General features: G+C 37.2%; 1 protein-coding gene and 1 long non-coding RNA gene across 2 annotated transcripts in view; both read right to left on the reverse strand.

Annotated features, from left to right (window-relative positions):
- Positions 1-485: 485 nt before the first annotated feature.
- On the reverse strand, positions 486-3,015 carry Arr1 (arrestin 1). Its single transcript, XM_030389303.2, has 4 exons — positions 2,757-3,015; positions 811-1,618; positions 620-749; positions 486-538 (listed from the first exon to the last, which is right to left on the reverse strand). The coding sequence occupies exons 1-4, from the start codon at positions 2,863-2,865 to the stop codon at positions 491-493; spliced, it is 1,095 nt and encodes a 364-aa protein (XP_030245163.1). The 5' UTR covers positions 2,866-3,015; the 3' UTR covers positions 486-490.
- A 5,801-nt stretch (positions 3,016-8,816) lies between these two features.
- LOC149091824 (uncharacterized) overlaps positions 8,817-12,461 on the reverse strand; it is a 151,611-nt gene continuing 147,966 nt past the window's right edge. Inside the window, exon 2 of the long non-coding RNA XR_016196378.1 lies at positions 8,817-8,887. This is a non-coding gene — a long non-coding RNA (uncharacterized LOC149091824). The remainder of the gene's footprint in view (positions 8,888-12,461) is intronic.

Here is a 12,461-nt window from a genome sequence, read left to right on the forward strand (position 1 = left end):
GTGCGAAGAAATATGTATATTATAACGGCTTCAAATTTTGTCAACATAAATTAAGTGGGCGTGTGCGTAGCTAAGTGACTAAGTAAATAAATAGTTGTTGTTTAAAAATAGTGATATTTGCAATGTTAACAAATTATGTTAGATAAGGAAAAACGTTCGAATTGTCGAAAACAACTTTCTTCAGCTATTCCAAACTCTTTTTATCAGGCAATTTTTTTTTTATTGATTTAAATTGATTGATACAATAAAATATAAGTTGTATTTATAGCGTTTATAATACACATACACACATATATTGCAAATAGATTTGTTAGTTTACGAAAAGTAACGACGACTGCAGACTTCAGAACATTTCAGCAACATCAGCTTTGTTTAGTTTTGTTTGTTAATAATACCATATAACAGTTTGATTAAGTTTTTATTTTGCTATATAAATATATGCACTTTGTATTCGTTTTAGGCGGAGGTAGCTGCATTTGTATTCCTTTGCTTAGGCCTCAACGGAGCCTTCAGCTTCCAACTGAGCCTTGCGGCTGGGCTGTATGTGGAAGAGAGACAGAGAAAGAGAGGAAGAGTATGTTATCGATTGGTTTCTTGTTTGGTGTTTGGTAATAACTACCTTGGGATGCATGAGTATGAAGGGCAGCTCGGCGCATAGCTCGCCGCCCAGAGCGCCCAGGAAGAGCTTCACCTTGACCGCATAGGAAACAATGATGCCGAAGGCATCGCGAGCATCCTGACTGGCAATGCTGTAAATGCCAAAGTTAGAGTTGAACTGCTTGCCGGACCTTTGGGTCTACCAAAACTTACAGTGTGGTGGAGGCCAGTGCGGTGTCCTTGCGTTTGATGTCGCCCTCGACGGCAATGCCAGCGCGATCGCAGTTGGCCACCAGCGTGGGCACCAGATACATGACCTTCTGCAGGCTGGAGCCCGGATTCAGTGGGCAACCCTCGCTCGTCTCCATGAACGCAATCGTGTTGCGGAATTGCCCATTCTGGAAGAGCACCACATCGACGCCCTGCTGCACCATGGCCTTGATCTTCTTCACAACCTTGTTCGAGTTATTGCGTACGCAAATGTTCACCGATATCTTCTCGCCGTGATGGTAGAGCTGCTTGTCCAGGGTCACCTCCAGCTCCAGCTCTCCGGGCGACAGCAGGAAGTCCTTGCGCACCACTGTGCACGGCTGCAAGCCCTGCTTGGTGGGTGCATACTGCACCTTGCGTATTCCCAAATTTATGGTGCTGCGACGATGCGAACGATCGCAGTCGTTTTCGCCCGTAAAGATCTTCACGAAATACTGCACACCACAGGGCTGGCTCTCGTCACTGGCCTTCTGTTGCAGCACCACCGAGGCGGGTGAGCTGGTGGGCATTTGCATGACAAAGGGAATGGCATTGGAGCCGAGCTTCTTGAGCAGGCGCTCCTGCATCTTGGTCAGCTGGATGTCCTGCTTCTGCTGCGGGTACACCTGCTGCGAGACGAGCGTCAGCTCCTTCTGGAAACGCAATCCAATCATTTCGTCATCCTCGCGTCCATAGCGAAAGTTGCAGACGAGCTGAACGAAGATCTTGCGATTCTGTCGCACGTACTCATCGTCCAGCACAATGATGCCATCTGCAAATGGACATGCGAAATTAATTGGACTAGACCAGACCGGAAATACGCCCACAATCACGGCCACGCCACGACACGTGTTTCGGCCAAATATTCCACGGCTGCACAATTAACACGTATCTAATAAGCAGCTTTGTGGCTGCCACAACTGTCCCCCTCCCCTCCCACCTGCACCATTGCATAAATTAGAACGTAATTTAATTAAAGCCCAACCAGATCAACTGATTATGTCTTGCACGTATGTTTAGGTAAAATCGTTAACTCTATCTGAAATACATACGGATTAAATTTAGATTTTTATTTAAGCTTAGTTTTGTTAGTCTGCTGGATGATAATTAAGTACTGTGCTATAAAATCCATGAATATATTGGAAAATATAAAGGGCTTTATTGTCTTACTATCTGTATATAAAGGAGCTCAGAAGGTAAAAAAAAAAAAAAAAAAAAATCAGTTCAATTAAGCTGTTTTAAAATTTAAAAAAAAAAAAAAAAATAAGTAGTTAATTGTTTATATTAAGAAATAAATTTGTTATATGAATAAACGAAATCAAACAAAAAATTAAAATTATATGTTAAGAAAATGAGTTGTTTTTAATTTTTTATTATTTAAAATATAAAATATATTTGAAATTTTATAAATATAAAATATAAAATATATTTGGAATTTTATATTTTAAATAATAAAAAATTAAAAACAACTTACTAAAATATCTTTTTATTTTTATTTCCCTTAGCATTCAATTTAAATTTAAATTTTTATATATTTTGAAATTAACATATTTAGTTTAATTCTTAAATTCCTTTGCAATTATATTTTATGTTTTTTTTTTTTTTTCGAGCGGTTAAAATAAAATGATTATATATATATTTGTTATTAGTTTCAAATATTTTTTTCACAATTATATAATATTTCTTTACACATAAACTTTTTTGTATATCTGGCTTAGTTTGTTATTACTGTGCAATATTTCGTTACTTATATAAATAATATTTCCATAAATAGAAACACTGAATAAATTCTATGTTACACAAAACTCGAATAAACAAATATTGTGTCTGAGTAGTCAAATAAAATAAATATTTTAATTGATGTTCGCGTGTGTTTCATAATAATCCACCATAATCCGATGGCCACCTACCGATTGGTTCCACCTGTGTCACCGAATCCACAAACTCACGCCTATTCATATAGAGCGTGATCATGTTGTTCGGCGCACATTTTTTAAACACCTTGAAGTTAACAACCATTTTGCCGCAATTATTTGTTTTGTTTCGATTCTTTCGTTATGCAATCCACAGAAAAATGTGTGCTATCGCGCTCGCCTATTTGTGTTGTTTGTCAAATTTTGAACTACGCCGCGTTGCGTTGTTCGCGTCGTTTTCAATTAGCGGCCAGCGGCAATCCGTCATTTATACCTGGCATTCGCAGTGCCGTGCTGCAAATTCAATTAGCTCGCTTTGCTGCATATTTCTGGCAATCTAAACAATGCGCTGGCGTTGCGGTCGTAAGGCTTCGTTGGGGCTGGGGCTTGACTGTGCCTTTGATATTGACATTGCCCAGAGTGGAGGAAATCGATGTGTCGGCCATTAAATAATACGCGCACTACATGGCGTATTAGCAATGCTAAAATAGCTAACTTAACAAAATCAATAGGGCGTGCGTGCAACAGTGTTCAGCCTTCAGCTTCGATTGCGTCGCATTTCATTATATTTCGCCCGTCTTGTGGCAAGGAGCATGACGCATGCGAATTTTTATTACGTATACGTACGGGCTTGTGGCGTAATGTGAGCTAATTAAATTGTTAGCGAGTGACAGAAAATATTTGTAAGAATTTAGTAGAACTATTTAATGACATTTAAAAGACTATCGAGAATATAATAGTAAGCAGAATAAAAAAATAGTATATAAAAAAATTGTTTTTTAGCCAAATTTGTTGAGCAGACGATATATTTTTATATAAGTGGCTAAAAAGCAATAACTTTTTGGGATAGATAAAAATAAGTAAAGAAATAAGAACTAAATAAAATAATTTTAATATTTCTATTTATGTTAAGTAACAAGGATTTTACAAATATTAAAATTATTTTATTTATTTTTTATTTATTCATTTTTAATGCATGTTTTAATAATTGATATAGTACGGAGAGATTTGTATTTTGTTTGTTAATTTAAATATAAATATTGGAAATAATGTTAGCATATATACACATATATATAAAAAAAAAAAAAAAATACATTCAATTTATAGAAACAGCTCATATCCACATGAGGCTTTTCGTAAGTATCATTGAACTTTTAAGTTTGCCCACTCGAGCATAAAGTCTGCAAAGTTTCCAAGATGTTGCGACAATATTTCATAGGCAACGAATATGTTGTAAAGTATTTTAATTGGACAGCCCCAAGCTGGCCGCATAAAGGGAATTCAAAGTGTCCTCTCTTAAATATTCTAAATAATTCAAGCGTGTTTCATAAATGTGCAGACACACTTGAGTCGATGTCTTCAGTGCATTGAATAATGTATGTAAAAATATGCCAGACTCTGGGCACAGAGACTCGCTCGTCCTCTCTCAACTAAATCACATTAACATAAAGTTGGCTACTTAGCAAAGTCAATGAACGTAATTATTATGCTCTGACACTAAAAAAAGAAAGAGAAGAAAATATGAACAAAGTTCTGTCTAATATATATGTACATATTCCGCCCTGTTGTGCGGTTGTAGTGCGGCACGTAACATTAGCATGTGTGTTGGGCTGGGGCACTGAGCAGTGTTTGGTCGCTCGGGTCCAACAAAACCGACAATGAGGCTCTTAATAATAGCAAAACTTTAGCACTTACATTTTGCACGCTGTGTGCTTCGGCCGGGGGCTGGCGATGGGGCGTGTCCGAATGCCCATTTAAATGCTTTAGTTGGCACATAATTGAACTAAAGTGAGGCGCAGATATTATCGTGCCCCCTCATGGCTGATGCAATGCTTGAACGATGTGGCGAGTGCCTGATTTATAAGTGTTGTAAGTATCAATAACTAGTATGAGCCCTAGACTCGATATATATGCGAGGGCGTCTACAATAGATGCACTCGAGATTCATCAAGTTTACAGATCAATCAAGGCCGCACTCTAAGTGCTTTTGGCCAGCACACAAGCTGTCTATGGTAATTTATTGCATATATACATATGTATACACATATATGTATATGCACATGTGCACATGCTCCCACTCACTAGGCACGACTTCGCGCTACAATGACAACCACAAGGCTTGAGCAACAACAAAGCAAACTTCAATTACTTGCACGCATTGGCGCCTCTCAGCGTCTGCCAAGCTCTCATTCGCTATTCCTTTAAGCCACAAAGTGGCAATCCTTTAGCCAACATTTCATTTGAGACTTGAGTAGTTATTGAGCTGCAGAGCTGCTGAGCTTTTAACTGCTGAAATATTAAAGTTTAGCTAGCTAGCTAGCAAAGCACTGTAACTGAATTTAATTCGGGTCTTTCTTTAGTGAATTCCTCCAAAATGCAATTAATTAATGAATCATATGCAGTTAGCAAAGAACTGAATACTGCAGCAAGTATGCAGTTTATAGCTATGATAATTCAACTTACTGCTCTTGGCTTTAAGTTTGAATATGAAGAGCAATGTGGCTTTAAGGCAAATCTACATATATTTATACATATATTATTTATTTAATTTTATTAAATTTATTAAATTGTATACTCAGGAATTTTTCGGGAATTATTTTCATTACTTTATTTTATTTATTTAATTTATGCTAAATGAGATCAAATATATTAAGTTATAGTCCTCACGACTCAGGTTACGGTTAGGTTAGGTACCTACCATTCCTGGAAACAGTCTAGTTCTAGGTATCCAAAATGTACTGCCTCTGCCCACAACTGAAGTCTGAATACTCATCTAAGCTTGTAGCTTGTATATGAATAATAAGTAGCCACAGAGAGGCTTCACAAATTGAATTTAAAAAAGATTTGTATAAGAAATTCCTTTACTAAGTTAATCTAAGCTTTCATCATAGACTCGAATCAACAATAAGTTACTCCAGAATTTCCGCGATAACCAAGCACGAATCATTGCTATCTATGCTGCTTATATCTGGCTTCAACTGTGGCAACTATATTGAATTGGAATTTGAAAACTGAAAGCAGTTGCACAAATTAGATTGAAACACATACACACACACACATCCACACACACACACACCCATACATTCGCTCTTTTGAGCCAGTTGCAGCTAATTTGGCGCAATTCAATTGCCTGTTACAAGACAAAAGCTAAAGCCAAATTGTGCTGAGCAATCAATGAGATTGCCACATCCTCAAACTGCCGCCAAGTGCCATTGTCGTTGGTTGAATTGGCGCTGCACCCACTGCAGGCGCTAATGCCAGCCAACGAATCCATTCAAGTACACCAGGCATAGGCGGCTTTTGGCTGGAAATGAAGCCAGCTTAAAGAGCAGGCCTATATTGATGAATGGCACGTACGCGCTGGTAGCTATAAATTTATGGGCCAGTTGGACAAATTGAACATCAGCTTTGTCTATAGCATTACGATTATCCAGGGCCAACAGCACGTAAAATTGCAGCGAAACCAAAAACAACATCAAATTTTTCTTGTCTCATTGAAGGCGAAGGGCAAACAACACAAAATAAAAAGAAGAAGAAGAAGAAACGACAAAAATTGGCAACATTGGCGCCAACGCAAATGTCAACAGCGACAGCAGCAGCAACCACAACAACAACAACTGCAACAAGTAAAAGAGGTATGCGCAGCTAGGCGATACCCTGTAGATGGAGACTAACTATGGCAGGGCATTAGGTGTATAAATGTGAGTAACATGAGGTGAGATGAGATCTTGTAGGTGTGATATTTACGGCGAGTAAATATTCTAAATTGGGTGAGACTGGCTAGGTATTACAGTCCACTGACCTGCTAGATCAGTGAAGTTTGTCTTCACAAATTCAATAGGATTTTTAAAGAGCTTACACAACAAGAAGGTTATGTCTCAGTGGGATATTTAATAGACTGTAAGTCAAAAATCATCGAATAGCTCAATGTCAATTGGCTTGGGATAAAAAATACAAAGTTATTTCTAATAGCTTTGTCTTAACAATTTCTTAACTTAAAAATGCTGTCTTCATATATTGATAACTAAAAAAAAGTTAAAGGTAATTCAAATAAATAAGAAAATTGAAAGCTGTTAATTTTCCAATAATTTTAATAGATTAATATTTGTATGACTAAAATCTCAAATACGTACCCTTATCCATTACAAATGTGTTAAAATATTATTTTAAATAAATATATTAAATGCTTTTCTATTGAATATACACATTTATACATATATACTCTACAGTTTTAGTAACTCTTTTAACCTTGCCACTACAATTGTCATTCACCCCATGCTTGTGTATATTTTTAATGGGTATCGTTTGTTACGGCAACATTTGTGGAGGGTTCAGGCAACACCAACAAACGGCAATCAACGTTGTCGCAGTCGCTTCCATTTCCAGTTGCCATTAGTTGAAGGAAACAGCCAGACCTCCTGGCAAGGCGAAAAAAAAGCAGCAGCAGCCAAGAATTCTCAAGTGCTGCATGAGCGAACTCTGGCAGGCGGGCAACGTGAGGCAGGCAGCGGGACGAAGCAGACGACGTCAGCGTCGTGGCTGACGATGTGCAAACTGGCGAAGTGACAGCAAATGGCGCGGAAACTGTGTGCGCCAACGTCAACTAATCGTGGGTGAACAAATCTCACTATATATCTAGTACACACACACACACACACACTCATGGGTAAACAAATACTTTCATAGAAATATGGACAAGTGTATTAGTGTGTGTGTCCGCTCGTCAGGTGTTTACTGTTATGGCCTCGGCAAGCGGGCCTGCTGTCACTCGACTGCAAATGGTGTTTGAGCCAGAGCCAGAGCCAGAGCCATGCCACGCCCCATACGCCCACACCGCAGGCGTCATGGTCATGCAATGATTGCTTTGACATTTGCATTGATGCGTGCAGCGCCAATTGCTGCAGCAGCAGAGACAGCGGCAGGGACAGCAGCAGCAGGGACAGCGGCAGGGACAGCGGCAGCGTCTGTGGCCACTGTTGATGAGCTGACTTTGAGCTGCAAATACTGAAATCGAATTCAATTGCAATGCCACAAGCAAATGGACAGTGGGCGGGCACACCAGCCAGAAAACACCACAGCGAGCCCTCAATTTAAGTCAATTATAAAATGGTAACAGGTGTAAGCGTTGGCAATTCGCTGGTATATCTACGCGATATATAACACCAGAGTGGCAAAGGATTTTTAAAGGTTATTCATTTGATATAATCTGGTGTTGACTTTTATTTATTTATATTATTCTTAAAAAAGGTATACATATGTATTCATGTTACATAGTTTATACTTAGAATTTAACTAATTCATAATTTTGATTTACTATAAGAATGCACCCCTGATCAAGCGATCAGGTTCCGTTATTATCGAGTAAAAGTTTATTTTAACGAGTTAGGTTCCATCTCAATACATTTATAGTACCGAGCCTGAGCCTGAGAGGAGTCTGCTTCTGCCCTTAACTTTATTCGGGAAGCTGGGGAAAGACATGACATGAGCTTATTCTCTGCTATTTCATCAGTTACTCTTAGCATTGCTCCTAGCTTATACTTCAATAACTTATATGCTTATTCAGAGAAGTAGAATATTCGGTGATATATGCGTGTTAGTTCAGCAGAGTGTGCATGGACAGCTCGGCAATTTGTCTTGCTCTAACGGACAAAATTACAATCAACGATTATAATTTGCTCATGTGCTCGCTTGTAAAATTAGCCATGTTGAGCTACATAAACAAATAAAGTGGAAGTTGTGTCTCGATGGAAAATGAAGATATTCATTAATAAAAATGAATGTAACCAAATTACACAACAAATTATTTGTATATAAAAGGTAAAATAATAATTATATTTTTGGTCTCTTATTGTTTGTGATTAACAAAACTTTCCATTATTCCTTAACCACAAGTTTGTCTAAAATATGCTCAATGAATTTTGTAGAATTTAAAAACCCTATATCATTAAAAATACATATAAACAATTTGGTGTACATTAAATATTTACAATTAATTAATAAAAATTGTACTCGAGTATTTTGTGTCTTATTTTCTCTAACTTTTAGAGAATGTCTGCATTTGTTTTTTTTTTTTTTTTTTTTTTTTTTTTTTTTTTTTTTTTTTTTTTTTTTTTTTTTTTTTTTTTGTACTGCCATCACCAACTTGCTTTTGTTGACTATTATGTCAAACATTTGTCTCTGCGTCTCCGTTGACTCTTTATCAAATTTATAGCTGACCCGGATGGCACATATTGTCAGCAGCTCGTATTTCATGCACTTGATACATTTTTTGGCTTGCATAAATTTGGCCAAAAGGAGCTACATTTTTGGTGCTTACAAAGGCAAAGGACCGCCTCGTAATACTATGTGCAACAATTTTGTGGAGAGCAGAGCACAAAGCTGTTGTTATTGCAGTGCCTCATACTCTGCCTTCTTTCTCTCACTCTCTTTCTCTCTCTGTCTGTGTGTGGCATATGTTGTAAGCACAGTTTTGTCGCTGCATCCCAAAAATACCGTTATTGCCAGCTAATTTCCCATGTGCATGCTTGCTTGTTAAATTGATGTATAGCCATAGTATGCAATGGGCAGTGGGCAGGAGCAGGAGCAGGGGCAAAAGCAGGAGGTGGCAAGTACTGCAAGCCATGCCGCTGCTGTTGTCGTTGCCGTTGCCGTTGCCCTCACACAAAATATTGTCAAAATGGCTGATGCACATAACAATAGCTGCAAGGTGTGTCACCTAACTGCGTTGACCAATAACCAAACCAATAAGGGTACAACTGCCACCCGGCCTTCCCCTCTACCGCTGCCGAGCTGCTCACCTGCTCCAGTGTATTTGCGGTAGAGTTTTGGCACAATTTCGCCAATGACATGTTCAATACACAGAGCTGCGTGCTTAAGCTCTGCCATGCCCATTGTAATGTACGCATGCATAAAATGTATATATATATACATTTGTGTATGGAACATGAAGTCCTTACTTTGTTTGGCTGTCAGCACGTGTTTCAGGTTACCCTCTGGCTTTGGCTCTCTCTCTGTTTCGCTCTCGCCTGAATGATAGTGCTTAGCTTTGCGTACGACTGAACAAGTTCTTATATGTATATCGGTAACGGTGTCTGCCCTCATTTTTCATGCCAGGCCAAAAACACGGTTGAACTTGAAGCCGAATAAATACACTGCAATATGAAACAATCTTTTATTCGAAGCCCCCAAAAAAAAATAAATTATATATTTCTATTATTTTATATAGTTATTTAAATTTTGTATACTCTGAACACATGGAAAATGAGAAAAATATTTTTAGTTTTGTTTGAAGTTCTATATAGTAACTTAAATTACAGTAAAGTATAACTGTTAAATTTTATTTCAGACTATTTGAGAAAGTTATACCACACTCAATTTTTTTTATTTTTTGTTGTTCGTATGCTCGTTTTATTATTATTTTTTTATTATTTTTATTATGATCCCATTGAAAATAAATAATTTGTTTAAACTTTGTTTACAGTTCTACAAAAAATAGTTTAAAATAAGGCCGTAAAATTTTATTTGAGACTTTGAAAAACTTATATTAAGTTTTTTAAAATTAATTTTAAATTAGCTACTCTATATATTTTATTTTCATTCGTTTATGTTTAATAATGCATGTTTTATTATTTCATTTATTCTTATTAATCTTATAAAATTTATTTATTGACATATAAATAAATTAAGTACTGTAAAAACAATAATAAAATATATATATTCATATTTTATTATTGTTTTTACATTATTTAATATTTTGGTTTAACACCAAACAAATAATGTAAAAACAAGTTTGCTGAAAAAATCTGCTAAGAGTTTTATTTTTCCAATGTATGCCAAGTTTTGAGTAGCTGCGCTTAGACTCACTTAGTTGGCTTGTGTTTTTTTCTTTCTTCTTTTTAAATTTACATTTTAACCGCGGGGAGCGTTTCTTATACACACATATACATATATGTATATATTTGTATACGCAAGGCATATTTTTTATATGGCTTTTTTTTACGTTCTTTCCTCGACGACATTATCCTATTAACACATTTAATGGAGTCACACACGCGCGCGACTTTCTCTCATCATAAATCTGAAACCGGCCGCAGCGGGAAACGCGGGAAATGATGCTCCAGGCTGATGATGCTGTTTGTGCCGGGGCGTTAAGCAGCTGCAGGAAAAGTGGGCATGTCTGTGTGGCGTATGACTCGCCAGATATATATGGCCTCATATTGTATATTTATGCCTGCGACAGTGTGCCCGGTGGCCCGTGTGGCCCGTGTGGCCGTGTGCCCGGTGGCAGTGCAAGCCACCTAATTCGCATAGATTTATGCTTTGTCTTTAGCGCCGTGATTATGGCAGCCCAATCGTTGAAAGTTGCCCGAAAACTTTTCATAGCCGCCATCAAAATTAGTCCGGCGCTTAGGTAATAATTATGTTGTACGTGTTGGCCAAATATGATTGAAACTTTGCCGTTGCAGTCGCCAGGCAATTGGTTTGCCAAAAAACCCCAAAGCCCAAAAACCAAAAACCGAGAGCCGAAAACCGCCGCTAAAACTTGCCCCACTCATAAAAAAGAAGAAATTTATGCATTTTGAAAAGTTTTCGACGACACCCAGGGGTCTATTTTAGGTGCGAAAGATATCCGGACTTATATATATATTGCTGACAATTTACCAACAAAATAGGCAGCTCATTTAGCCAAAAACTGCATTTGTTTGTGTGTGTGCGTGTGTGTGTGTCCCTTTATAACTATTAGTAAACGGTTAGGCCTTAAAGCTAGCAATTTGAGTTATCTCTCAGGGCAATTGACAATCCCCTTTAAAGTCACGCCTGTTAGCTCTTGGCCTGACAATTGGCTCAGGCACGCAGGCCTACATTTTTTGAGGCAAAACCTGTGAGGCAGTTAGATGTTGTATATGGTTTCTATGTAAATGAAAATGTGTGGGGAATGATGGAAAATAAAGTAAATTAAAAAAATAAATTTCTTTTATTTCGTTGTTCAATTGTTTGTTTGAATAATTGTGGCTCGTAGTAGGCGGTCTGAAAAAAGAAATAAATAATTAAATACTTTCATAGTTAATAAGTCATTTTTAATTTTTAGGAGATTGGTTGGAGCAAATATATCGTTTTTCTTATGCACTTCTTGCCCTTTAGACGCACTCTGGACGCGCTCCCACTGCTCGTTCACCCTATCATCGCTGATCTCTGTCTCTGTGCTCGCCTATTAAAGCTGGGCAAATGTTCAATAAGGGCATTGTTAAATTGCAATGGGAAGCGAGTAGTTCTTCATTTAGTACATGATTCAACGAACGTCTCAAGTTGTAAGTTCTGCTTCGTCTTCAGTGATTATTTTAATAAGTTCTGCTTCGTCTTCAGTGATTATTTTAATTGCTGCTGCTACTGTGGAGTGAGTGAGCAAGTTTTACAATAAAGTGGTCTAATTGAAATTACATGTATTTAAGAAATATTTGTCGTTAATCAATTCCCAAATATATTTATATATCTATGTAAGTTATAATACTTAAACATCTCCTAAGGTGTCATATATAGTAGAATCTATCTAATCATTCGGCATTCAATTTCGATTGTTTTTGCTATTATATATCCATAGAAATCAATTAAGATTTCTATGCAATATTTTTATGTGACATGAAAATCTTTCCTCGTGAATTTTCTGAATAAAATAAAAATTATACTGCAATATTTAGCTCAGCT

This window comes from Drosophila navojoa, chromosome 3 (assembly GCF_054131105.1).
Source record: "Drosophila navojoa isolate 15081-1374.11 chromosome 3, UAZ_NAV_1.0, whole genome shotgun sequence".
NCBI classification, from domain to species: domain Eukaryota; kingdom Metazoa; phylum Arthropoda; class Insecta; order Diptera; family Drosophilidae; genus Drosophila; species Drosophila navojoa.